Raw genomic sequence first — 26,695 nt, forward strand, 5'->3', positions numbered from 1 at the left:
CACTCGCTAGTTAAATGGTGTTTTTTTTTATGTTTTTAATTCATTCATGTTTACATAGACGGAAAAAGTGGGCTTCCGATTATGCTTAGTCCGACTATTTTTTTAAGTTTCCCGTTTATCGCCTACGAAATCGGCATCCATCATAGGCGGACCGGTCCGTCACATAGACGATATGCCCGGCTCTGAATTGATATTATATATTTCACTGTCATTCCGCTTGATTACGTAATCAACGAATCAATATCGCAGCAGCTTTCCGACATAAAATCGTTTTGGAATGTTTTTTTTTTTTTTTACCTCATGAATTCACCACTTTGCTTTAAAAAGTAAAAGTTGCTTTCGTTCACTTCAGTCACTTCCAAAACGACAATCTCCCTCCAAGCCTTCGGGGGGGGGCAGTCATTCTCCAGGAAGTCACAAGACGAAGAAGAAGGACAAACAAGACGCGCTTTCGGGTTGGGTCGCGCTCCTCAGCTGGCGAAGCGGCTAGCTAGCTAGCCGGCTAGCGCTCGTCAAACTAGTTTAATAGCAGTTTGCAGAAGTTACATCGCGTTTGTCTTGATCGGAGATCAAAAGCGGAATAGGCTCCGGAAGCCGTGAAGGAGCGACACATGGCCAGTTAGCAATGCTAGCCAACGGCGTATGAACGAGTCGCCCCATTCACTCACAAGTTCCGTTAGCATGGCGACAGTTGCTAACGTTTGACGACATGACATGACTTCCACACGCTGAGCTCGCTGCTCCACATTTTTAGCAGCTCATGCGCTCGCCTCCGTCCGATGGAGGCGACGCGTTGCCCGGCTCAGCCAACAAGATGACGCGCCGCCTGAGCCGGCGGTTGCTTGTGTCCTTGTATGCAGGAGGCCCGACATGGACGCCCGCTCCGAGTGCGACATCGTGGCTACTGAAAAGGGTCCGAGTAGTAAGCCCGATGGACGCCGCGGTGGTGAGTGTGCTTGCCCGCTTGCTGTCAAAACATCAGGAACGCTCCTGAGTCCTCACCGCCTCCTTGTGTCCAGCAGGACTCGTGAGCGCTCTTCACAAGATCTTCACCAACCACAACACTCTCAACATTCAGTCCATCAGCCGCCTGGAATGTGCTGGTACCTTTTATTCTTTATTCTGGTTTTTGTTTTTTGATAGCCCGCCAATGGAAACATTGCACACATTCAAACCAACTTAAACAGGCATTGCATACAATTACATAGAAGCGTAGGGGGGGGTGGGAAGACGTTTAAATGAACCCTAAAAAAATGCTGATAACCCTCCAATATGCGTTTTCCATGCAAAACGTCATGGAATTTTTCTTTCAATATTGATAGGAATCAGCGAAAAAGTGAATGCGTGGGGCTGAAGTGAGTATGTGGAAGTCCACTGTACGTCGGGTCCTGTTGTTTTTTAAAAAAATATTTCTAGTATTTTATTGTTAAATTATTTTATGTTGAAAAATCTAATCTACATGCAACTGTTTCCTGTGCCATTGTTATATTAATTGTATTTTGATAAGATGGCAGCCGGGCTGTTGATGTTGTTTGTCAAGTTTATAAAAGCAGCATTGATCAACGCATCCTGTTGGAAGTCAAAAGCGGATTACAAACGAAGGCCCGTTTGCGTGTTTGTTGTTTCAGGTTCGTGTCCCGATCTAATGATGAGTAGAAGAGACGCGGCGGATGTGCCGCCCGCCCCCACCGCGGCCCTCACCCCCCAGCTGCCCCCCCGGGCCCACCACCATCGGCCCCTCTGCATGTCGGTGTCGTCCGACAGCAGCGGACGCTTCAAAGCTCTTGACACGCAGGAGTGGAAGAACAACCTCAAAGCACAGGTGCGCACTAATATTATGTCGAGTCAAGGAATCCTGTTTGATTACCAGAAAAATTGACATTTTGGAGGCATCTTGGAGCAAAGGAACTATGTTGAAGTGAGGGGAGGCGCGACATTTATATGGTTATAACCCTATCTTATCGAAAAGTAGTGCTTTGCCGCTATGGCTGAAATGTCAAAGTAGTGTGGGAGTAATGCACTGTAAAAAAACATGAGCTTGTGTGTATGCTTTCACAATCAGATGGACCAGGCCCACAGCGCAGGCGCCGCCAGCAGCACGGGCTCCCTGGAGCGGGCGTCCCTCTTCTGTGCCCCGGGGGGGCCGTCCAAAGCCACCGCTCGCTTCTCGCTCTTCTCTCCGCCGTGGAACGTCAGCTCCGAGTCGGACTCCAACCCGCCGTCTCGCACCGGCTCCAAGAAGCTGCGCAACTACAGCCGGCGGGTGGCCACGGGCCCGGCCGGCGCCCCTGAGCAGCCCAGAGGTGAGGTGGGGGGCGGGGGCGGCGGCGGCGGCGGGGGCGGGGGCGGGGGCATCCCGCAGCATTTCGAGCCGGTCATCTCCAAGGTGACGGACTACATCTATGTGGGCAACCTGAACGCGGCGTACAACGGGCGGGCTCTGTGCCGCAACAACATCGACAGCATCATCGACATGAGCGGCGCCCCGGGCCAGGCGGCGCCGGCCCTCAGTCTCATCCCCTGCACCTGCTCGCGCGGCGCCCGTCACAGCTGGTCCCGCCTTAAGGTGGACATCGGCGACATCAAGCAGCGCTGCTTCGAGGACATCAACGAGTGCATCCACGCCTCGGCCGGCAAGCGCAAGCGCGTTCTGGTGCACTGCGGGGACGGCTTCTCCCTGGCGCCCACCTGCGTCATCCAGTACCTGATGCTGAAACGCGACATGAGGCTGATGGCCGCCTACGAGCTTCTCCGAGCCAAATATCCCGTCAACATCCGCGAGTGTCACCGCAACCTGCTGGTCAGCCTGGAGAGGACGCTCAGGCCCGGCGACGTGGACCCGGAGAGCTTCAAGCAGGCCATCTCCAGGAAGGTGGCCTGGACCTGACTCCGCCCTCGGCTCGGACCGTCGCCATAGTTGCCGCGCTCCCCCTGCCGGAAGTTTGCCGCGACATCTCGGAGATGTACGGGAACTGGTTCTGGTTTCAGAGATCGTGCGTCTGATACCGCGCGGTGTCTCGTGGACCTCCGGTTGATTTATGTGAAGAGCTCTTTGGATTGACACCGTTGAACGTGGTTCTCGTACCGAGTGGTCCAGAAATGTCACGTGGATGGCCCTCCAGTTGATCCTTTGTGAGTGATCCCGCCTCAAGAATTGGGAAGTTTCTGCTCCATTCCAACCGCTCGAGATGAGTGAAAGCTGGTTCTGAGATTTGGTTTGGCATGGCTGGACCTCCAATTCAGGTTCTTAGCGTATTTCCTCTGTGAATTGTTTTTTTTTTTTTAGCTCCGTCACTACATCGCAGTAGATGTGTGGAACTAGTTTCTGCTACCGGGCGGTGTCTCGTGGACCTCCAGTTGATCTATGTGAAGAGCTCTTTGGATTGACACCGTTGAAGGTGATTCTCGTACCAAGTGGTCCAGAAATGTCTTGTGGAATGGCCCTCCAGTTGATCCTTTGTGAGTGATCCCTCCCCAAGAATCGTTTACTTTGCTCCATTCCAACCGCTCGAGATGAGCGAAACCTGCTTCTGAGATTTAGCTTGGCACGGCTGGACCTCCAATTCAAGTTCTTAGCATATTTCCTCCGTGAATTGTTTATTTACACCCATCACTACATTTCAGTAGATGTGTGGAACTAGTTTCTGCTATCAGGTGGTGTCTTGTGGACCTCCAGTTGAACTTTTGTGAGTGTTCAGCGCATTGTCCTCAACCTCCAGGTGCTCCTCTTCAAAAACTTTTTTTTTTTTTTTTTTTTTAATCTTCCTCGTTGTCAGTGAGATGTTTGTGTTGATGTTCTGTTCTGATGTGCTCATCTGCTGCTGCTGGAACACCAAGGTGGACACGCACCAAGCTGTCCTCTGTGAGGAAGAACTCGCGCTCGGTTCTGCTGCAGCGGTTCGACCTCTGGACTGTTGGATTTGGTCCGAGTTGTTTTGCGTGTGAATATTGTTGATGTTTTGTGGTGATTTGAAAGAAGCACGTGACGGAGGTGCTTCAATAACAGTTTTCATTTGGTTTGACACCACTCCAAAACTATTTTGAGATGAAAATGCAATAGCGGACTTTGAGGGACACTGAAAAGAAAAAAGTCAAATACTTGGGGGAGTGGCAATATCATGAAGAAAAAAAGTCTTCATTTGAATAACTGAATGTCAAAAATTCCCACCACCTTAAACAGAACATGACTTATTACATGTTAATATTATGACTTTTTCTCTGTAATATGCAACTTTTTTCAGGTTAGACTTCAATTTCATTCTGTTTTAAAATATGGCTTTATTTCTTGTATTTTTGGACTTTTTTTCTCTTGAATATTGTGAAATTTTCCCGTTTTGGTTCCAACTTTATTCTGGTTTTAAAATACATCGTTCTTTCTTTCTGATTATTTACCCTTTTTCGACAAAAATTGCTCTGGTAATTTTCCAACTTTATTCTCCACAAAATCCAACTTTTTCCTTGTAATAGCTGAACTTCTCTCAACATTTTTTCATGGTAATGTTGCACTTTTTATTTAGTTTCAAAATAGAAGTGTTTTCCCCACTTATTTTCTGTCACCTTTATACTCGTTTTCATAAAACGCCAACATAAAATATATCAGTGTGAACATGAAGACACTTACTGAAATGGAAACCTCTTAACTGAAGAATTCAAATTCATTTAAGGTCCCTATAATGCCTCAGCTTTGACAGTAAAACAGTTAAAGCATCGTTTACAAGGCTAGGTGATATTTAACAAGTGACCAAAAGGTTTTTCCGATTCGATGCCAATGCTTTCTTGAGCTTAGCGTTTTGGTTAGCCTCCAAATGGACAACAGACCAGTTCAAATTAGCTAAAAGTGTCAAACTGTGACTTTGGTTTTTACAATTACCATAAAACTTGGAAAGTTTCTTTGTCGTCAGGAGTCAACTCCCTGCCACCTTATGACAAACTTTTGACGATATATGCAAATATTTACAAAAATGATTAGTTCAACCGCAACAGCAGAATATTTACATCGGTTGAAGTGGCTAATGGCGGCTATGCTAACAGTGCGTGGAAACAATATGGCGTCTTGGTTGGATTTGTGATGTGACATTTGCACCTTTTCTTGATATATGCTGTTAGAATGGTCCGTTCAATTTTTTTTGCGTGCAATGTGGGCTTTTGTGAACGCTGTCTGTAATATATTAGTGCTTTTTTAATTGAGTTTTTCTGCATCCACGCTAACATCTTTGGTGAAGGTGAACGTGAACTTGGTTCTCCTCAATGTTCTCAGGTGATTTCTCAGTGATCCGACCACATTTGTACTGTTCATTCAATAAAAGATGACAGACATGATAACATTTTGGTCGTTTAGAAAAATAAATCAATAAATATCAGTGTCAAGCAAAAATCATAAATGCCGCATAATCATCAGGACCTTTGTGGGGGTAGGGGGTGGGATGCATCCCCAATTTTTTTTATTGACATCTGGAAAAAAACAAACATGTTTTTTCGAATAACGTGCATTTATTTTTGTTGAGTTAGGATGACGTAAACGTTTCACACAAGCTAACGACTGTCAGAAGTCGTAACAAGCATGATAGCATTAAGGTGATTTTTGTGTGCGTGTCTCAAGGAAATATAAATGCTGCATAATCATCAAAAATAATCAAAAACATGCCTCTCCAATTTGTATTTACGAGCTGCATATTTTGTATAAAGGTGGGAGTAATTCGCATCTCAAGCAGACTTGGTATAATTCCATATTTTGTTCGGAAAAAAAAGTCAAAGTTGAGAAAACAAAGGTTTGGCATGGTCATTTTCTTGTTGGGTCGTATAATTTAAGATTAGTTTTTTCTTTTGTGTATTGTGGTGTCTGAGGCTTTAGCGTAACGCAGGCGAGTGGCTTGTCCGAACTCCGGTAAAATGTCGGTTCAGAAAGATGGCCCAAAAATGGAAAATACCACAGACAAAATATACATTTTCTCGTTGGGTCTATATAATTGTAATTTTTCTGCTCATTTTTATATTTACAGATTTTGTTTAAAAATTTGTGGAAATGTTTGTTACTTTCTTTGAGTAACCTTTAATTGGCAGGCTAATAATGACGGAATTCCAGAAGAAGGTTTTTTTTTTTGTTTGTTTGTTTTTTAAATAACGTAAGCTGTGACCAAGAAGGATTTAGCATCTTCAGAGTCTTGGTTTTTTTTTTTTCCTCTCTTAAAAATAACCTCCCTGCTAGCTGTATTTAACTGCGCAAGAAACCCCGTTTGTCTTGAGCAGTAGACATCGCAGAAAAAAATTTGCAACCTTAATACTCGTCGCTTTTGCTAGCCGTTAAAATCGTCAAAAAGTTCTTTAGCTCACGTTGGTGTGCTTTCTGTCTGCAGATGCTGCATTTTGTCTGTCACTAGCCCCGCCCCCCAAAGATAAACACATTAGCGCTAGATGACCGACGGACAGCGTTCCCATGGCGACGTTTAAACATAATCGTTTTTTACATTTCTGTTTGGCTCTATTTATAAACCAAACTGATCAAACGTCAAGTGGGTTTGTTTAACAAGCTCTTGTCACTTGATTCCATGCCGCATGATTTTCGTGAGTTGATGTTGTGGCTTTTCCAATGGGGAATCTTTCAAAAAGCCGCCAGCTGTCCTCTCCAGAATTGTATCACTTCCACTTCCTGTCCGTGTGGGACTTTGGGAATAAGAGCACAAGTGGAAGATATTTTGGGAGGGGGCTGCCAGTTGATTGGTCGGTAAAGAAAATCAGCGTCCATAAAGAGAAAGACTACAGAACGCCGTCAACTTTTAAAGGTTTTTTTTTTGTCGCTGCTCCTTTGCTTCACTTCAACGGTAGGATATTATATATATATATATATATATATACATACACATACACATACACATGCATGCATTTTATTTTTATGCATTTGTCTGACTTTACTACGCATGTAGTCGAATTTTTTCAATCATTATGTTAAAGGCAAAGTCAACCCAAATATGTTCTTGACAGTAATATGTTCTATGCAGCCCCTTTAGTCAAAAGATAGCATTCTGGTTTGTATTGCGTTTGTGCAATATAAATGAAGCGGCAAAATCCAGCCGTTTTCATCCATCTCCATTTTGCCACCTGCTGTCCACTGAAAATGACATCACAGTTGCTCAGGTGAAGACCAATCACGGCTCACCTGCTGTGTGAGTTTGGTTGGATTGTGCGGCTCAATTCACATTCCACAAACACAATATCAATCAGAATGCCGTTGTTTAGACTAGTTGGGCAGAATACAAAATATTCTTGTGAAGAAAATTTGGGGGTTGACTTCCGCTTTGATGTTGCTCATTTCCAGTGTGATTTATTTGTAATTTTTCTTCTGCTGTTAACACTTCAGATGTTTAGTTGTCCTTGCATTGGTTTATGTTAAATACATCATACTAATGAATCAACTGAGAATTTTGCGAGAAATCGTGAATTCACCTCAGGCTTGGCGTGAACATTTGGTTGCTAATTGTTAAGATACGAAAGTTCACTCTCGCTCCGGACGGACATTTTGTGTGGCTAATGATTTTGTTGCTAAATGTTTAGCTAAGGATTTACTTTCTCAACCAGTGGCAAATAAGTGTCATTTCTTTTTTTTTTTTTAGTGGCTGGTGAGCAAGTTATGTGTGACAAAACATAGCATTGTGCTCAGCGTTAAATTCGTTAAAGCTTGTATTTGTGTTTGCGCCGGTTAGCTTGAAAACTCCCACGGAACTTTGCTCGGACGCTTCTAAGTAGTTTTCACACATTCTTTCTGATTCTTGGTAGTTCTGGAAGGTTCCGAGTAGTTCTTAATGGTTCTTGGAGATTGTGAATGGTACACGTCGGGTTAATGGGTGCCCCCGTGTGGTACTTGAGCGTCGGTAATGTGAGTCAAGTGTTTGGAGCACTTAAAAGTCTGAAAGGTTTTCTGTGAATCATGTGGAGGACAAACTTGTCATGAGGACGATTCCCAGAGGAGCGAAGGAGCCAGCAGACGATTAACGCAAGTTGAAAAACATGCGTGACAATCAACAGAGAAAGAGGAAAAAATATCATGCACTGTATGATTTTACGTTGCCGTTACGCCAAACGGGATTTAATGAGTTTAATTCTATTTTTTTTTTTTTTTTTCTATTTTCCACAGTTTGAAGACTCCGTCCAACATGTCGGAGTAAGTCACAAATCAAAATATGTTTGGCTTTATACGGTGCAATGATTTATTACAACCAACAAAACATTTGGCATATGTAATTGATGGTTGTGTTGTGGACTGCATTTTCTCTGAAATATTCTCTCCAGTATATGTTTTGTTGATTTTTTTGGGGTTTAAATCGTTCAGGAAGAAAATGTCTTCAAGTCGTAAACATCACCTGAAGGTACAAATAAGCTACGCTACTGTACTGCATACTATACCACTGTGTATACACTACACTTCATCCTCACTGGACAGCATGAATACATAGACACTACATGCTCCATAGCGCTACGCACACACTACACACATTTTACCTTATGCTAGGTACACACTGCTACATACATACTGCACTACACTGCATACATACGCGCTTTACTACATACACTACACTGCAAAACATACTACGGTTCAACTCACTGCATACACTGCAGTCCAAACAAACACTACATACATACTATATTTCGCAACCGCCACCGATGCACTACATACACTTGCGGGTAGATTACGCAACTGTACTACTTACCCACTAACACATACTATGGTACATAATAGTACACTCCTACCTGCCTCCATTACCTGTCCACTACACTTGTCAAGACTATAGTTCAGGGGTGGCCAAGCCCGTTTCTAGCGAGCATCTCATCAGCAAGATTTGCAAAAGCCGGTTAATGAGCCTGATGATTTGAATCAGCTGTGTTGCCGTAGGGATAAACCTAAAACAGGCTGGGTTGTGGCTCCTGAGGACCGGACTTGGCCACCCCCGCTGTAGTACATATTACCTGCTATATAGTACACTACACCGCATACATACCACACATGTGGACACATGGTGATCATCTTGTATCAGCTCTTCATATTTGTGGGATGTTTCGTGTGTGTTCAGAGTGTGATGCTAGCCATCGCCAAAAGTCACCTGGAGCAGGAGGCCCGGGAGCGTGAAGAGGAGCGGGTGCGCTACATGGCTCAGTGCTGCCCCCCGCTGGTGCTTCCCCACACCATGCAAGAGCTACAAGTGTGTGTGAGGGAGTGTGTGGGCGTGCGCGCGCGCGCGCGTGTGTGTAGTAATTAGTAGCACGGTGGTGTACGTGTGTGTGTGTGTGTGTGTGTGTGTGTGCAGGAGCTGTGCAGGGAGATCCACCACAAGATCGACGTGGTGGACGAGGAGCGCTACGACCTTGAGCTGAAGGTCAAAAAGGCCAACAAGGAGGTAGGAGGAGACATCTTGTCATGTCCTCTAATCTCGTTAAAATGTGAAATTTATCAGCACATGTCACATGATACTGAGCTTTTTATTTCCCCCCCTGGTGCGACAACAAGACGTTTCTGTACGTTCTAGCGCAAAATCAGCATGAATAAAAGGAGATGTTGAGCGCTTTATGTCCGTAATTGTTGCCCCTCGGGGCATTTTGACCAAATCACGCCACGGACGCCTGCGAAGGTTTTTCCAGTGATGCCGTCCGTCTCCCTTGCTCTGAACGCCGTGTGTCCATGTGTCCAGACGGAAGACCTGAAGATCAAAGTGCAGGACGTGACGGGCAAGTTCAAGAAGCCGACGCTGAAGAAGGTGCGCATGTCGGCCGACGCCATGCTGAAAGCGCTCCTGGGCTCCAAGCACACCGTCAACATGGAGCTCAGGGCCAACCTCAAGCAGGTCAAGAAGGAGGTCAAGGACGAGGTCAGCGCAACAACTACTCAACACTTCCAGCTTTGGCTTTCGTGCCACAGAGCAAAAAAAAAAAAAAAAATCATCAGGAGTCATCCTGATAGGAAATTGGGACGGTCACGTAACTTTCTTTTAAAGGTCACAAAGCAACAAAGGAATGTTTGACCATTATGACATCAATTATTCAGCATTTAACACACTTTTGATTTAATTCAACAATGAAATATAATGTATTCATAGTACCCCTACATGTATTTATAAATTAATTTAGTGACTGAAATTTATTTTCGATCATTTATAATGTAATATAAGAAACACATTCGTTTTAAAAAGTTGATTACTGTTTTCATTATAATTGGATATTGTAAAAAACAAAAAGAAGTCCATACTCTATTATGGTTTTGAAAATAAAACAAGCACTTTAATAATGAAATGCATGCACAATTTCATGCATTTTATTTATGAACTATTAATATCATTTTTCACTTATTTACACTGACATTACAAAATTCAAAATGTAATTTCATATAATCTGGTATATTAAAAAACAATCTTCTGTGAGCAAATTGTTGAATTATTACCAACTTAATGAATTATAATTCAAAAAATATTTTGACATTTTGAAGACTGAATCCATTTTTTCATTATTCTGTAATTGGCTTTCTTAAAAAAATACAAGAACTGATACACCTGTGCCACTTTGCGCCGATAAATCTATGAATAAGAACATCCATCCATCCATTATCGATAGCGCTTCTCCTCACAAGGGTCGCGGGGCATGCCGGACCTATCCCAGCTGTCTTCGGGCAGTAGGCGGGGGACACCCTGAACTGGTTGCCAGCCAATCGCGGGGCACACAGAGACAAACAAACAACCGCACTCACAATCACACCAAAGGGCAATTTCGAGAGTCCAATCAACTTACCATGCATGTTTTTGGAATGTGGGAGGAAACCGGAGTACCCGGAGAAAACCCACGCGGGCACGGGGAGAACATGCAAACTCCACACAGGGAGGCCGGGGCCGGGATCGAACCCGCGACCTCTGAACTGTGAGGCGGACGTGCTAACCAGTCGACCACCGTGCCGAATAAGAACACAATTTCATAAATTATATTCATTGTAATACTAGGACATTTTTACAATTCATTTATTTTTTGTAATTGTTTAAGAATCAATACACCTGCGCTAGCATGCCTATGGAAAAAAAAAATGCTTACAGTAATGAAGTCATTCATTTGATTGATAACGTCATATTTTGTGACACAATGTCTGTGAATTCTTTACATTGCTAAGAATGTTGATGGCGGATTCTATTCTTATTCTATGATTTTTGTTTTCCAGGACAAGGAGCTGCGCGACGTTGTGGACTGGCGCAAGAACATCGAGGACAAGTCTGGCATGGACGGCAGGAAGAAAATGTTCGAGGGCGACGCCTCCAACTAGATGGCCTCTCATTGGACGGCTCGGCCGGGCGCGGCCGCGCGCAGAATGAATTTGAGCTTTCTTGGCTCGTGAACGACGGCAAGTTTCAGGCAATAAACAAATAACGCCGAAATGATTACTTTGAGTCTTAACTTCAAAGCGTCATCGCCATGGCAACGACTTGAGCGAGATGACGTCAAAGGCCGGCGCCTTGTCGACCAATCACAAGCCGCCTCAACTGGACCGACTGAGTTGGAACGATTCGTCCAGGGCGCTCCGAGTGGAGCCTGCGCCCAGCTTCGTCGTCATCCTCGTCGAGCTCCTCGCCTTCAAGTTCCTCGTCACATCCAAAGTGTCGCCGCCTTCATTTTCCTCCTCAGCTTTCGTCTTCATCTTTTGTCATCGTCTCTTCGTCTTTCCCATGTTCGCCATCCTCATCTCCATTGTCTTCCTCCTCCAGTCCATCTTGATCCTCCTCTTGCCCCTCATTCTCAAGCTCCTCGGCGTGTGCCTCACCTTCATCCCGATCGTCCTCATCCTCATCTTCCTTGCTTGATCGTCATCATCGTCGTCCTCCTCGTCTTCATCCAGGTGCATTCCTCGTCCTCGTCCTCATCCTCATCGTCTCCTTGCTGGCATTGCATCCATCACCGGCATCATCGTCCCGACAAGAAGGAAACAATCTTAAAGGTCAGTCAGTCGGTTATTTATACAAGGCGGGTCCTGCCGTGCGCGTGTGTGTGCGTTGTATTACACGACCTTGCGTGGCCATTGGCCTGCTGGCTAATCCGCTTCCCTAAAGAGGAGACGCGCATTCCCGCCAGCGTGGCATTTAAAGCTCATCTCTCATCCCGAGCACAAGCCCAGCCAGCCAGCCAGCCAGCCAGCCAGCCAGCCAGCCAGCCAGCCAGCCAGCGAGCGCACCGCCGGCACCTCCGCAGGTCAGCGACACGACGCCACGCACGACAGGCAAGCATCCTCCTCGTCCTTCACTTTGCTTGAAAAGTCATTTGACGTCCTCTTGTCGTCATTTCACGAAGAAAGGCGTGGACAAGAATGCCGATGCCGTTTTGAATATTCCTACTTTTCTCAGCGCTAATTGTGTTGATGTATCGTCAAACTTAGTGTCCTCATTTTGCGCGTGGCAGCGCTCTGATTAGCATGTGCGGTGCATTCTTTTGCAGTCAGCAGTGGTGTCAAATTTCAGTTCAAAAAAAAAAAGGAGATAAATCATTTAAAAAGCAAATATTCAATGCCACTAAATTTACTAACGAGATAAATAAAATGCAGCATTATGCAATTTTGTGGGCACGCTCTTTTGGCCTCATCTCATTGCTGGTGTCTCAAACTCAAAGTGAATCAGTTCGATAAAAATACTAAAAACAACCAAAATACGTTCAAAGAATTCAAATGTTGAAAAATATGAGATGATGTCACATGGCATGCAGGACATTTTTAGCAGCCATTTGTAGTGGTGTTCCATTTCCGTAAAACTCGAAATCAATCTGTAGATTATTTAAAAAAAAGAAAAAAGAGCTCAAATCAGTCAAACATTTGCTCAATAATTGAAAAACATAAGATGTCGTGATACTTTTGGACTTAACATGTTGTACATTCTTGAGCAGTCGCAACTGGTGGCACATTTCAATGAAACTAAGTGAGTGGAAAAACGAGTTCAACTAAAATTGCTAATTACGTGACAGTATTGATATATTACATATTTGAGACAATGTCAGCTAATGGTTACATATCGGCGTCGCGATCCTGTGAAAAACACTTTTTCATTTTTTGTTTTATTTTTGACATGAATCGGGTTTCGCCGTTACAGACTTCCCATAAATATGAAAAATCCAAAAATGACAAAATTGGACTGAATGTGTTTTTCACATGACAGCAACGATATATTGAATATTTGTACGCCGTTGTCAATGATTTTTTTTTTTTTTTTTTTTTTTACTTATGTTACAGGACTGACTATAATCCCTCAACTGGCAACCCATCTGACACTCTGCTCTTTCCTTTATGATCAATAAATAGTTTCAATGAAAAACAGATAAAATTTTTTTTAAAAAGCCCAAACTGAATGTGAACTTTTAGCTGTATGATCTTTACACAGAAATATCAAATGTCAGAAACAAATGTGCCCGTTGATGTTTTGTGGCATCATCATTCCGAGCAGCAGCTTCGTTGTCTCTGTCGCCATGGCAACGGCGACAACACGATGCCACCAGCTGACTCCTGTCCCAACAATACACATCAAATCAATACACAAAACGTGTCGTTGCAGGCACAAGAGTAAAAGCTTGTCAAAGTGAGGTCAAGATTTTTTGGGACGCCAATAAAGAAAAAGGAAGCGGGCGAAAAAAACGAACAAAACGTGTGCGACAAGATGGCGGGCGAGCGAGCGAGCGGGTAGCAGCTGCCTTCTATTTATTTCTCTTTGCTCATGTGTAAGCTTCTCGCGGCTGCGTGTTGGGTTACGGGCCCCGCAGACAATCCCGTGGGCAGATGTCCCTCAGCATCATGTCCTCGCGCCTCCCAAAATACATTTCAAACCCGACCCCGCCCCCCCCCAGCGCCGCCCCTCCCCTTCTGCTGATGACAGCCAGTTGTTCTCGCGCCAGCAGCGCCGATGCGCTCGTCACTCAGACGTCTTTTCTTTTAAGACGAGCACGTCGTCACTTTTTCCTCCTCCGCGACAGCTGAGCCCGCAAATAGACACGCACCCTCCGTCTGAAACTGATCCCCCCCCCCACAACCCCTCCCCCCCGCCTCCCCCACCATTGCCACCTTGTTTTACGCTAAATAACTCAAGTGAATCATCACTTTAACAATATGACGGAATCGAATCGGAATTCGCTCAATTAAGTGGTGGGCAATTACTGATACCAGGTATCATATCGTGTCGATACCGGCCTTATTTCAAGGTATCGGGTACTCATGAAGGCTGCCAACACCAGCCACTGATACTTAGAGGGCAAATCAAGTCAAAAATGTTCTTTGCAATAATATGTTGTAAGTGTCCCCTCTAGCCTAAACATAGTATTTTGATTTAATATCATGTTTGTGGAATAAAAATTCATCCATCCGTCTATTATCCTAACCGCTTATCCTCACAAGGGTCGCGGGCGTGCCAATCGCAGCCCTTATGTGAATACATATTTTTGTTTTTGAATATGTTTGTTTTTAAATACCTATCCTCAATTATTTGCTGGAAAATTCATCTATTGACCTTTATGTGGTCTGGCAATATTACAACAATTCTACCGTAGTTTGACAAAAACTACCGTTTTGCGCTACAGTGATTATCAAGCTAAACAAAGCAACACCTTCGCAGCAAATTTCGGATTTTGGGAAGACACCGCAAACTATTACTTGGCATTGGACGTCTGTCCAGGCTGCGAGACATAGTCATGCTATTATCAATGTGTCGTCCCCCAAAAATCAGCAATCTTTTGCTTTTCTAGTAACTGTATTGAAAGTGTCAAAAGCTTGTGGTACCATCTTAACTGTGTACGACTAACCTTGTGAAATTTAGTAAAAGCAACACAAATAAGACTTTTTGGATATGTTTGATAGATTTGTACGTATTTGTAAGTCATAAAGTAGTGATAGCGGCGATATGATGTTGATGTATCATGCCGTGAGATAGCAACGCCATAGTCGCTAATATCCAGAGCTGGGCGTCGCCTATTTCTGTCTGCATATTTAATGGGCCTACGTGGTCCCAGTCGGTCCGAGTCAGCCGAACGACATCGAGAACGGACTTCGTAATCACGTCACGCGCAGGTGCCGCACTCCTGGCGCACGGCCGAGTAAGGAAAAAATACGAAATCAAACAGTGTTGTGTGCCTTGCGATGCTACAGACGCAATGACACGTGCCCCATATTGTTTTGATTTCACCCATCAACACAACTGTGTGGGTGTGTGTGTGTGTGTGCTTATTGGTTTTGTTTGATACCTTTATGCCAATATCAATGCTAATATCACATACATTCCGTCGCGCAACTAATCGAAACGTCTCATTGGGCCATTTGTCTTCCCTGCGTAGTTCCAAAATAAATATCAACTACAGCCTCACGCAATGCCTTGCTAGCTAGCTGCTAGCATCCTGAAGACCGCTTTAAATTCAACTTAATGTTGGGTCCATCCTTTGGTTGGAAACATTTTGAAACAACAGCTCACTACTCAGTGAGAGGGTGAGAAGGCAATTTGTCAGCTCTACTTGCTGAGTGACCTCCGGCACTGTATCATTTGCTGTTAATTTGCTTCATACAACGCGGAGTTTCTTTCTGGTCTGATTATTGACTGCCTCCACAAGCTTGTCACCAAGAGAATCGGGAAAACATCAGTGTCAACAAATATTTAGTCACCATGTTACCTACTGCTAGCAGCTAGCATGTAACTCATGTGGCATGAGGTTGCGCTAACATTAGCACGCTAGGCGCTGAAACACTTGACTGATAGCCGAGATCGTCTGGACGCTTTTCAACGCAGATTTTTTCTAAAATTAAATGTGGACATTGAATCTGTGTGGATTACTTGAGACATCTTCACATCCCAAAATAAACTCGTAAGAGACAAATTAAGAAGCCGATAAGATTCTAAGGCAACCCCTAATGCGCTAAACTTTTGTACTTTGTCATACCAAAAAAAAGTATTTACCTAAAATAAAAAATAAAAAAAGCTAACAACATCCACTTTTCTTTTATTTTCTTTCATAATTGTTTGAATTGGATAATACGCTGGACTACTTATATAATCTTTTTCTGTTTTTGTCTTGCAGATAAGGTCTACATCGAGAAGCCATCATGGCCACCGAGTGAGTGACTTCACATGCACTATACCTGCATACACCTGCAGAGTTGACATGGCTCCACAGACAGATGCTAATGAGATGAAACCGACTGATATAGGCTAAATGCTAACATGCTAACAGTTGGTATGTGGTCATATAGGGACTTCATGCTAACCCATAATGATTTCAAAAAAGTCAAAAGCTCATGAGACTTGATAAAATGCTAAAATATCTGATAGCGTTAGCATGTTAGCAGTCAATCGGTTGTCCGTAATGTTGTGATCTGTGCAGGAAACGACTCTCTGCCAGACGCAAGCACACTCTGAAGGTAAGTGGATGTGTGTGCATGTTCCACAAAAATCTCTGCCCCAAAACTATAATTAATCATTTTTAAAACCATATTTGCGACACCCGGAACCAATGTTTGGGTGTGCGCGTGTATTCCAAGTTCTTAGTGAGCGCGTGTGTGCCCACAGAGTTGCATGCTGGTGGTGGCTAACAACCTCCTGGAGGCGGAGGCTTCCGAGAAGGCCGGAGAGCGCGAGAGGTTCCTGTCAGACAAATGTCCTCCCATGGACATTCCCTACTCGGGCGACGAGCTGCGGGTGAGTGGACGTCTTGCAACTCCTGTGTACTGGCCTCCTCGTGCTGAAGTTCCCTTAATGGCCTCCTCATGCAGGAGCTCTGCAAGAGCCTCCGCGAACAGATTGACATCAGCGAGGAGGAACGTTACTGCATCGAGTTCAAGCTCAACATGGTCCTCAATGAGGTGAGAAGATCGAGTGAATGTTTTGTGAGAGGAGAAAAACTTTGACTTACGTATTTAGTGTATGGCCGCTGGGCTTTTGTGAAAAGACGAGATCACTGCTGCTCTATGGACATTTGCGAGAAGAGCACAACTCAATGGCCAATTGGTCTTTAAGAGAAGAGTAAACAATTTGTGTTCATTGTTGTCTCTTTAAGAAAAGTAAACAATTCTGGTCAATGTGTCTTTTTGACAAAGGTAAACCATTTCTCGACAATGTGTCTATGGGGCGAGCAAACAAATTCCTGGTCGTTGCGTCTTTTTGAGAAACGTAAACAATTTCTGTCCAATTGACTTTTGTGGGAAGACATCCATCCGTCCATTCTCTGACCCTCTTGAAATTTATGGCCTATGTCTCTTTGTGAGAAAAGTGAAACATTTCTAATCACTTTCTTCTCATTTGGCTTTTGCGAGAATAGAAGACAATTTCTTGCCCTAGTTTTTGAGAAGGCACTTTTGCTTCAACTCTTGAGGTGTCGGGAACGATTCGAAAATGCTAACATGCTCAGAGTTGGTATGCTAACACGTTTCAAGTCCCTGGTCCTGTTGTTTCCCGCAGGTGCGAGACCTGAACATCAAGATCGTGGACCTGAGGGGCAAGTTCAAGAGACCTCGTCTGAAGAAGGTGCGCATGTCGGCCGACGCCATGCTGAAAGCTCTGCTGGGCTCCAAACACACCGTCAACATGGACCTCAGGGCCAACCTCAAGCAGGTCAAGAAGGAGGTCAAGGAGGAGGTGAGGAACAGATGTTACAAGACTTTTGGGAGATGCTTAAACAACTTTGGTGATTCTAGAAGATGGCTGGAGATGTGCTGAGGATGTTTGCTAGATGTTCTAACATGTTTGGAGATTTGAGACATAACTCCCGTCAGCCGGTTACAAATGTGTCTGAGAATTTTGTCGAAGTTTGCGCCGTACTGACGCGGACTTTGCTTGTTTTCAGGACAAGCAGCTCCGCGACGTTGGCGACTGGCGTAAGAACATCGAGGACAAGTCGGACAGGAAGAAGATGTTCGACAGCTAAACACCGGTGACACGCGTCAGCTTCTGCTCTTCTCGTCCAAACTCAAGAGTTTTAGCCCAAAAGGTTCAACTTGAATGTGTGAAGACCTTCAAGGGAAGTTCTCGATTGGTGCTTTGTAACGTTGGAATGGAAGACAGAAAGTTCAAATAAATGATGGTGTTTTGTTTTAGGTGTTTGTTAGCCACCACGCTAGCAAGCTAGCGTGTTGTGTTGTGTTTGGAATAAAACTCTTGTGCTCGAGCCACTTTGCTTCTTCTTCTTTTTTCTGCTTGTTTTTCTTTTTCTTCTTGTGTTCAGCACTGACGAACCAATGTAACGCCCTTCTTAAACCAGCAATAAACATTAGCCTTCAATTTTATGTTGCATTAAAATATTACGTTTTTTTAAAACTTACTTCTCAATGCAGTTAACTAAAACCAACATAAGATTATTGACTTATAGAACGTGCTTGTGGTGGTTGGTGATGTTAGCATCATGCTAAAAGTTATGCTAATGAACAATGATTACAAGGAAATAATTAACTACAACAACAGTAGGCTACCAACTTATTTGCTGCCTGAGCTAAACATATTAATGAAGGAACTTCTAATCAAACTATTAATGTTTTGTTCTTTGTCTAATTTTATTTTGTTGAATTTGAAAGTGGTATAGACTTGTTGCTCCAACGCTGAGTTAGCAGTCAGCTAAGCATCCACAGAAATTCTTTCACTCAAGTTGTTCCTAATTTTCAATGTGGAGGTACAAATTGAAAGAGGTAAGTTGTTAAACTTAATTCCCTTGTGTTCACATCCAAGACTCATATTTATTTTGTCTTTGCAGGTTAGCGTGATGCTAGCCGCGCCATGTGTTGCAATGTGAAATGAGAAGGTCAAATCAGCAGGTGAGTTTCCCTCTGTCTTCAACACAGTCCACATTGAACTCCAGTCATGACCTCCTTCAAGGAGAAGCTTTTATTCTGACACTCACATTATAACACGTCTACAAACCATAAACGTCTCCATTATTCTTGAGAGGTTAGTGTCAACCTGTTACTTATCCTTGACAAATAATCCTGTGACCGTCTCGCCTTAGATGTTCGTAAACGCTGAAAGCACGCGGCTAATGCCCCATAAGTCCTATTAATATACACGCTGGCATCTAAGTGACATAATTAAACATGACCTCTTAGGTTACTTTGAGATGTGCAGGTAGTGAGTGACACCACAAACACGCAATGGACCTTAAAAGAACACGCGAAGGATATTGAAAAATACTTCCTCCAATCGGCAGCAAACACAATCCCCACTTGAAACACATTCTGTGAACAAGCTAAGGACCTTCAAAGAACATGTTCATTTTTCTGAACCTGCTCAGTGTCTTCAAAGAGCATGCTAACAATCATCAAAAAACATGAAGATCTTCGGCGTACTCGCTAATAATCTTCAAAGAACACGCTAAGGATCGTCAAGAAACATGCTAATGATCCTTATAAAACACAGTATTAATATCCCCTGAACATGCCGACCATCTTCAAAGTCCATGATAATCTTTGAGGAACACGAACAATCTTCAAAGAACGTGCTAATAACATTCTGTGGACACGCTAACCATCTTATAAAAAGCTACACATTTTCAGAAACGTGCTAAAAACCTTCACTGAACACGCCACTGTTCTTCATAAAACACGCTATTGATCTTCTAGAAACATGCCAAGTAGGAAATATTCTCATAATCTTTATTGAAAATGCTAAGCATCTTTAACTAACATGCTAACAGTTCTCAAAGGGCATGCTAATGACATTCTCTGGGAATGCTAACCACCTTTAAATAACATGCCAACAATCTTCAAACACGTAAACAAGGAATACGAAAGGCAGGACAATTGAAAACATGAGCTAGCTGCACTTTCTCATATGGCCACTAGATGTTCCCACAATCTGCCCCGCGATGCCGTCTTCCATCTTTCCGTCTTCTAGCGTTTCATGTCATATTTCACGAATGCGTGCGCTTCCTCAGACGGCCACTTGGTGTTCCTCCGAGCTGAAAATGGTGCCAAAAACGCTGACTCGCAGTCAGGCCGCAACCGCCGCGTTTTGTTGACCTAAGTTGACACGCAAGCTGCGGAACATTTCGGAGGCTCCGGTCACACAAATGGAAAAACATTTGCTTGTGAACCGGTGAACCTTGACCCCATCGGCCGTCTGCAACGTTCTTCCTCCCAACCATTTTATAAGATGGTCGTGAACGATCTTTTGTCTCCAGTGCAGATGCAGAAAAACAATGGCCTGGTCACCAATCGATTTCAAGTTACTTCCAGACTGGTGGCCAGCACAATGAGAAAGACTGGAGTCCAGATTTGAACCTAGATGCTCCCAACGGTGAGGCAAACGTGCTAACCACTAGCTCACACCGCGCTGCCCCACTATGTAGACAATGTGCGTGCTAAAAATATCCCGAACGTTCCATGCAAGCGGAGCTCCAAGCAATTAACCAGGAAACGTAATCCAGGTGGAAAGTCCAGCGCAAATCTGCTGCCTCCGACTTTTTATAGCGGTGACATTCTTCTTCTTCTTTTTCATTTTTTTCCTTACGCTTCCTTTACTGCTTCGGGGCCACCACACTAGGCTAACCATCTTGCTCACCGGAATATTTGTAGACTGCTTTAATATTCGCTTGTTCGGAGCTTTAATCATCATTGCCGCCGCTCCCCAGACGCCTTGCGCGCCTTTCGCTTCAAACACCTTCACCAGTTGCTTGTAATCATTAGCGCCAAAATGGCAGAAACACATGTTGAAGCTAACATGCTAGAGGTCCCACCTGCTAGCCAGAGGCTGTTAATGTTTATTTCCACTTCGCGCGTCTTGAAACACCCTCGCAGGTTGTTAGTGGCAAGACGGTGGAAGGCTGTTTTGAAGCTCGCATGCCTAAGGTTGAGCTTTCACTTGTTACATTATAGCTATTTTTTTTTTTTAACTTATTGTAATGTAACGTGCTTTCTTACCGCTTTAGCTGTTATGAAAGGCGCGACATAAATAACGTTGTATTGTATTATACCAAATGCAATGCATGGACATCGCAAAGAAATCACACCTTTATGACCTGATAAAGTTCATTCTTTGACGTGATAAATTTCATGCTTTAAAGTTTAACGTTGAAACGTGACATTTTTGTCACGTCACATGATTAACGGCAATATTTATCAAGGTAAACTGAACATTACAATAACAAAAAAAGAAATGCATTCCGTCAATATATCCTATAACTACGTGAAAATAAGAAAAGACAAAAAGAAAAACACATTTAACCACATCTATTTTTAAAAACTGCAAAATAAATACAAAAATAATGGAAATATGAACATATGCTTCAAAAGTATTTCTTTTGCAAAAAATGAACTCAGTGTAACATTAGCTAATGCAATGTCTTTAAAAATGAAAAAAGAAGGAAAGAAATCCCCAAATAGAAGACTGTAACTTCCCCCAAAATTTCAGGCCAAAAAGCGTCAAATTTGTCTGCTGGTCCTTCACCTTCAGCCTTCCTCCTCCTGCTCCTCATCCTCCATGCGCTCCTTTTCTAGTCGGGGGGACGATCTGAGGGGGTTGTGGTGGGGCGTTGCTTCGAATGCGGGGAGCTCTCAATGTCCCGAGGCTCATCACGGGCGGCGCGGAATTGATATTCGATCAGCTTCGGGCGGTCCTTTTCCTTAAAGAGGAGCCGCGTGGCTTTTGCTCCCGCTATGTAAATCTATCCGTGTATATATTAGCACATCAGAGCGACGTCCACTCTTAGCGTTGCCTCTGCTGCTCCTTCTTCTCCTTCTCCCTCTTGTTCCGCGGCGCAGGTGAGCCGGCGCTTCCTCGGCCGAGCGTTGCGACCTCTTGACCCCTCGGCGGGCCTCCTTAACGAGCCTCTGAAGGCAGCTGCCGCGTGCTTTTCTTTCCTGGCTAAACGCTTGAGCTTCTTCATGTTTCCGTTTTTCAGTTTCGATGAGTTTTGTGATGATGATGATGACGACGACGATGATGATGATGATGTCGTTGTCGCGCTCAAAGTGAACCAATCGGCTCAGCCAGCGTTCCCATACAGCAAAACTTTACAATTACTGACTTTTTTCAGTGCCTTTTTTGTTATTTTTGAAGAACATTTTTTGTCTCTTTTTATTTCTGTTTTCATTCTGTTTTCTTTGAAGTCAATGTTTGTTTTTTGTTTTAAATATTATTTTTCCATTTTTTTCAAAGAATATATTGACAGTTACATTCCTTATCAAATCCTTCCAATTTTAATACAATTTAAAAACATTTTTTAAATTTCTATTTACTTTCTAATTCATTTTAATTCATCAATTTTATTTTTTTCATTCTTTTTTTAAAATGATTTCTTCCATTCATTTTTTTTTTTTTTTTTTGCAATATTTGATTTTTTAAATGTTTTTAATTTTTAGACCTTTTTTTCATTTCCATTGGATGCATGTGAAGAACAGGCATTGTAAGGTTCTCGTTCGCCTTGCACGTATTTTCGTTTCTTTGATTTGAGATGACTTGACTCAAGTTGAATTTGGAAGTTGTTGTTGTGGAAACGTTTGGAAGCCGCCCGCCGACAGCTCGGCTTTTTGTCAGCTTTTGGCCGATGCAAGTTGCGCCAAATTTCTGCCGGCGGCGACGCTGAAGACGTCTCCTGGGGTTTTGCGGGCGATGAAGCTTGGCAGTATTTTTGGCGCTGGCGCGCTCGATGCTGTGGCAGCTTTTCTTCGGCAAATTCTTTTCCGTGAAAGGAGTCTGGACGGTGTGGATTCCCCCGAGAGATTTGATTTCCCGCCATGCTCTAAAGAGATTATCACGGGCGACATTTGACCCCCAGCTGCTATAAAGTCCAAAGTTCGCAAATAGATTGGTCTGGTAACCGCGGCCGTCCGGCAGGCAGCGCATTTAATTCTAATTACTCTTCTTCCTGTCGGTTGTCGTCGCAGCTCGCAGCCCCCAACGCCAGCAACATGTCTGAGTAAGTTGCAAGATTTCAAAAACACTCGCAAATCTTTCGTCAAGGGACATTTTGTGTGATTTATTTTCATTTTTTCCCCGCCAATTCTGCAGGAAAAAGATGTCTTCCAGCCGCCGGCATCACTTGAAGGTAAACAAAACGCTCGAGTTACGGTGCTGATGACGTTACTAGGTGCATTACAAGTTACTTTTTTAGTTACATTCACAGCAGGCTGTTTTGTGTATTTTTAAGTGTTGCCACATTTAGTGTGGACAGTAACCGGATTAATCCTTCAAAAGTAGCCTGTTACTTTTCTGATGACGTGATTTTAAAAGTGACTTGGTAAATTACAAATTACTTTACTAGTTACATTCAGCAGGCTATTGTCTTTGTCAGTGTTGCTACTGTTTACCTTGAAACGTAATCTGATTCCTGATTATTCATGACCCCTTTTAAAAGTAATTTTGTTACTTTTCTGATGACTTGATTTTAAAGGCAACTCGTTGAGATTACAAGTTACTTTATTAGTTACATTCAGCAGGCCATTGTGTGTATTTCTAAGTGTTGCCACATTTACCGTGAACGGTCACCTGATTAGTCCTTTAAAAATGACTTACTTACTTAGTAACTTAACTATTTTTCTGATGACTTGAATTAAGTAATCGGATAACTGATTATTCATCACCCCTTTGTAAGTAACTTTGTTACTTTTTTTGATGAATTCATTTTAATAGCAACTCATTTAGATTACAAGTTACTTTATTAGTTACATTCATCAGGCTTTTGTGTGTATATTTTAGTGTTGCCACATTTACCGTGAACAGTAACCTCATTACTCCTTTTAAAGTAACTTTGCTACTTTGCTGATGACTTGATTTCAAAAGTAACTTGTTCAATTACAAGTCACTTTAGCAGGATATTTTCTTTGTCAGTGGTGCCGCTGTTTACCTTGAAAAGTAATCTGATAACGGATTATTCGTGACTCCTTTTCAAAGTAACTTTGTTACCCTTCTGTTGACTTGATTTTAAAAGCCACTCGATTAGATTACAAGTTGCTTTATTAGTTACAATCAGCGGTCGCGCATGTTTTGAGTTGAAAACGAAAACGCCGGCATGAACGTCCTTGCTCGCGTGCTCGCAGAGTGTGATCCTGTCCATCGCCGCCACGTGGATCCAGCAGGAGAAGAAAGATCTGGCCGTGGCCAAGCAAAACTACTTGGCCGAGACTTGCGCCAGGCCCAGCCTCAGCGGAGACCAGGCCACGCTCATGGTCAGCTCACCTCAACTCACTCCAACCCGCACGCCACCTTTTCATCGGCGCGGAGGCATTTTTGTAGTCTGGGCTTGGATGGCTTGGAAAATGTCCGCTGAAAATCGCTTTGGCGTGATACGCCAGTAGTCCATTCCAGGCCCGCCCCAAAAAACAGCCCATTTTTGTTGCGTGTCTTTAATGAGGAAAAAGATCACTCACTTTCCAAAAACACACAGTAACGATGATGTCATATGAATGATTATTACATCATGATGATGTCACATGATGTTAATACCACATAATGAATTTGTCCCATGATGGTGATGTCATATCCGTCTGTCATGTGATAACTACGCCGCGTAATGATGTATTGAAACCTGACGATAACGTGTGATCGGGTCATATGATGTCACATTTTGATGATGTAACATGATTGTGATGTCATATGGTGATGATGTCACACAATGATGTAACACGATCACGATGTCACGTTTAGATTTCACACGATGACATAACCCGAGCGTGACGTCTCATGGTGATGACGTCCCATGATAACGACATTACATGACGATGTCCTCTTTTGATGATGCGTACAGGACACGTGCAGGAAGTTGAACGCCCTCATCGAGAAAACCGACGAGGAGAGGTACGACTTGTCGATCAAAGTCGGGAAAGCCGACAAAGAGGTGAGCCCACGTTCTTCGTCTTGGTCTTAGAGTTTGAAGCCGGCGTGTGTATGGCGCAGCGCGCGTGTCTGACGGCAGACGATGTCGTTTTGCGGTTAGCGCGTGGCGGCCGATGCTAAGCTAACACGCGCGTGGCCGTTCGTCCTCCTCCTCCTCCTCCTCCTCCTCCTGTGCAGATCGAGGACCTGAAGATCAAAGTGATCGACCTGGCGGGCGTGAAGAAGCCGGCCCTGAAGAAGGTGCGCATGTCGGCCGACGCCATGCTGAAAGCGCTCCTGGGCTCCAAGCACACCGTCAACATGGAGCTCAGGGCCAACCTCAAACCCGTCAACAAGGAAGTCAAGGAGGAGGTGAGCAAGCGCGCCAGCAACGCCTCGACCACAGCATCCATCGCAGCGCACACGCAGTCACGTGGCGATCACGCAGACGCTACAAGCGCATCGTTCGTTCAATAATGTCGTCGTGAGCAGATAGATCTCTACGGTTGGCAAAGAACACCGAGTACAACTATTGTGAAATGCTTTTTTCGGGAGAGCCCGACCGATGAATCGGACGATATTAGCTCTTTTAAATACAGCAAGAATCTGCCACTTTTTGCAGTTTTTTTTTATTTCTATTTTCAACACTTTTCCCTACCCATTGCAACATAAAACAAAGTTAATACAAACACTCGCCCTCGGGAAAAGAAATGGTAGATTTGTCTTTTCTCTCTGTTGTAAAATTCAGCAAATACAAGAAACAGGACAAAGTCTTTTGTATTTGTTGTAAGAGTGAAGGGACCGAGAAAGTGGTCCATTTATTCATTACTTATCGGGCCGATGAATCCGTTATCGGAATTTTTTTCTGCCAAATATCGAAATCAGCTTTGGCCTCAAACAATCTGGTCGGCTCCCCGCTCTCGTCTTCACAACATAGACATAGAACTAAACACAAAGAGTCTAGATGTTTTCCATGTACAAAAAATTACACATTTGTCCTTCCCAACTCGCTCTGAATCAGTGTTAGTGCGCACTTTTCCACCCACCGCAGCAAGATTATTACACAGGTGTACCTTTGGCCGCCCGTACTCTAAAATGTGCAGTTTTACCTCGGCAAAGGAGAAGTGCTCACTACGGCACATTTGTGAGCAATATTTAGGTGAAATACCCACAACGCGTTGCGTTTATAGTTTGCTTCAGAGTCGAATGTAGGACATAGATTGCAGACCGTGGGAATAGAACTGCAATGTTGAATAGAAGCATCGTGACACATCATGTCAAATGTAGAACAAAAACATGTCGTGTAGGACACAGGACATATGAAGTTGATGGTATAATACAACATGTAATGTAGTCCACATAGGGTGAGGGTTGACTGTGTGTGTGTGTGTGTGTTTGCGTGTGCGCAGTCGGCGGAGGCGGTGGGCGACTGGCGTAAGAACATTGAGGACAAAGCAGACAGGAAGAAGATGTTTGAGTCGTCCTAAAAAAGCAGTTTTGCATTTATTGTCATCAAAGAAATGTTTGTTGTTTCATTAAATGTTGGCCAAAGTCAAACTTTGACGTGCTGCCGTGTGACTTTGTACAAACGCGCCGGATCCATTTGACACACAATCGCTCATAGATAACCTTCAATTTTTTTTTCTTTTTTTGGGGGGGATAATTAGTCATTTTTCTACATTTATCATATCAGGTTTGATTGTGATGGCAACTTGCTGTTCCCAAAATGAACTTCAACCTAATTATACAAACTCAGACAGCCGATGGTTGTTTTACATTTGCATTACTGAACACAAAGTTTTGGTTACTTTGAATTTGGTGAAATGAAACTAAAAAGAAAAAGAATTACACTTACAGTAAAACATACATTCAGTGGCCATTTTTTAGGTACACCATCAATATTAACATTTTGCCTTTTATTTGGAAAA

General features: G+C 43.6%; 4 protein-coding genes across 11 annotated transcripts; all 4 read left to right on the plus strand.

Annotated features, from left to right (window-relative positions):
* The first annotated feature begins 1 nt into the window (after position 1).
* On the plus strand, positions 2-5,324 carry LOC147149333 (uncharacterized). Of its 3 annotated transcripts, XR_015086414.1 has the most exons (5): positions 2-946; positions 1,020-1,103; positions 1,629-1,822; positions 2,063-3,132; positions 3,287-5,324. XR_015086414.1 is itself a non-coding variant. In XM_086027600.1 (4 exons), exons 1-4 carry the CDS (start codon positions 871-873, stop codon positions 2,885-2,887), a joined length of 1,179 nt encoding a protein of 392 aa, XP_085883726.1. In that variant the 5' UTR covers positions 2-870; the 3' UTR covers positions 2,888-5,324. The 3 variants fall into 3 exon arrangements, 2 of the variants coding, with proteins under 2 accessions (XP_085883726.1, XP_085883727.1); XM_086027600.1 differs by having other exon boundaries at positions 2,063-5,324; XM_086027601.1 differs by having other exon boundaries at positions 3-946; positions 1,023-1,103; positions 2,063-5,324.
* Positions 5,325-5,467: 143 nt separating this feature from the next.
* On the plus strand, positions 5,468-11,332 carry LOC147149334 (troponin I, fast skeletal muscle-like). 3 transcript variants are annotated; one of them, XM_086027604.1, is made up of 7 exons: positions 5,468-6,818; positions 8,129-8,155; positions 8,324-8,360; positions 9,063-9,191; positions 9,297-9,386; positions 9,678-9,854; positions 11,186-11,332. In XM_086027604.1, exons 2-7 carry the CDS (start codon positions 8,148-8,150, stop codon positions 11,285-11,287), a joined length of 543 nt encoding a protein of 180 aa, XP_085883730.1. In that variant the 5' UTR covers positions 5,468-6,818; positions 8,129-8,147; the 3' UTR covers positions 11,288-11,332. The 3 variants fall into 3 exon arrangements, with proteins under 3 accessions (XP_085883730.1, XP_085883728.1, XP_085883729.1); XM_086027602.1 differs by having other exon boundaries at positions 8,129-8,360; XM_086027603.1 differs by lacking the exons at positions 5,468-6,818; positions 8,129-8,155 and having other exon boundaries at positions 8,225-9,191.
* A 771-nt stretch (positions 11,333-12,103) lies between these two features.
* Positions 12,104-18,135, plus strand: LOC147149335 (troponin I, fast skeletal muscle-like). 2 transcript variants are annotated; one of them, XM_086027610.1, is made up of 7 exons: positions 12,104-12,207; positions 16,054-16,089; positions 16,357-16,393; positions 16,542-16,670; positions 16,745-16,834; positions 17,430-17,606; positions 17,815-18,135. In XM_086027610.1, the coding sequence occupies exons 2-7, from the start codon at positions 16,079-16,081 to the stop codon at positions 17,893-17,895; spliced, it is 525 nt and encodes a 174-aa protein (XP_085883736.1). In that variant the 5' UTR covers positions 12,104-12,207; positions 16,054-16,078; the 3' UTR covers positions 17,896-18,135. The 2 variants fall into 2 exon arrangements, with proteins under 2 accessions (XP_085883736.1, XP_085883735.1); XM_086027609.1 differs by having other exon boundaries at positions 12,123-12,235.
* Positions 18,136-20,237: 2,102 nt separating this feature from the next.
* On the plus strand, positions 20,238-26,324 carry LOC147149336 (troponin I, fast skeletal muscle-like). 3 transcript variants are annotated; one of them, XM_086027605.1, is made up of 7 exons: positions 20,238-20,252; positions 22,841-22,872; positions 22,965-23,001; positions 23,993-24,121; positions 24,700-24,789; positions 24,966-25,139; positions 26,177-26,324. In XM_086027605.1, exons 1-7 carry the CDS (start codon positions 20,241-20,243, stop codon positions 26,252-26,254), a joined length of 552 nt encoding a protein of 183 aa, XP_085883731.1. In that variant the 5' UTR covers positions 20,238-20,240; the 3' UTR covers positions 26,255-26,324. The 3 variants fall into 3 exon arrangements, with proteins under 3 accessions (XP_085883731.1, XP_085883733.1, XP_085883732.1); XM_086027607.1 differs by lacking the exon at positions 20,238-20,252 and adding an exon at positions 20,407-20,427; XM_086027606.1 differs by lacking the exon at positions 20,238-20,252 and adding an exon at positions 21,647-21,715.
* The last annotated feature ends 371 nt before the right edge of the window (positions 26,325-26,695 follow it).

The sequence above is a fragment of the Filicampus tigris genome, chromosome 4 (assembly GCF_054856515.1).
Source record: "Filicampus tigris isolate MCC_2025a chromosome 4, RoL_Ftig_1.0, whole genome shotgun sequence".
NCBI classification, from domain to species: Eukaryota; Metazoa; Chordata; class Actinopteri; order Syngnathiformes; family Syngnathidae; genus Filicampus; species Filicampus tigris.

What these genes read in the sequence shown, in the direction of transcription:
- LOC147149333 (XM_086027600.1), top strand. Translation starts at nt 871, where the DNA reads ATGGACGCCCGCTCCGAGTGCGACATCGTGGCTACTGAAAAGGGTCCG. An exon ending in GCCCGATGGACGCCGCGGTG is followed by an intron (nt 947 to 1,019) that starts GTGAGTGTGCTT and finishes CCTTGTGTCCAG; the next exon opens with CAGGACTCGTGAGCGCTCTT. An exon ending in AGAACAACCTCAAAGCACAG is followed by an intron (nt 1,823 to 2,062) that starts GTGCGCACTAAT and finishes TTTCACAATCAG; the next exon opens with ATGGACCAGGCCCACAGCGC.
- LOC147149334 (XM_086027602.1), top strand. Translation starts at nt 8,175, where the DNA reads ATGTTTGGCTTTATACGGTGCAATGATTTATTACAACCAACAAAACAT. An exon ending in TCAAAAAGGCCAACAAGGAG is followed by an intron (nt 9,387 to 9,677) that starts GTAGGAGGAGAC and finishes CCATGTGTCCAG; the next exon opens with ACGGAAGACCTGAAGATCAA. An exon ending in AGAAGGAGGTCAAGGACGAG is followed by an intron (nt 9,855 to 11,185) that starts GTCAGCGCAACA and finishes TTTGTTTTCCAG; the next exon opens with GACAAGGAGCTGCGCGACGT.
- LOC147149336 (XM_086027605.1), top strand. An exon ending in AACGCCAGCAACATGTCTGA is followed by an intron (nt 22,873 to 22,964) that starts GTAAGTTGCAAG and finishes CCAATTCTGCAG; the next exon opens with GAAAAAGATGTCTTCCAGCC. An exon ending in GCCGCCGGCATCACTTGAAG is followed by an intron (nt 23,002 to 23,992) that starts GTAAACAAAACG and finishes GCGTGCTCGCAG; the next exon opens with AGTGTGATCCTGTCCATCGC.
- LOC147149335 (XM_086027610.1), top strand. An exon ending in GACGCAAGCACACTCTGAAG is followed by an intron (nt 16,394 to 16,541) that starts GTAAGTGGATGT and finishes GTGTGCCCACAG; the next exon opens with AGTTGCATGCTGGTGGTGGC. An exon ending in ACTCGGGCGACGAGCTGCGG is followed by an intron (nt 16,671 to 16,744) that starts GTGAGTGGACGT and finishes CTCCTCATGCAG; the next exon opens with GAGCTCTGCAAGAGCCTCCG.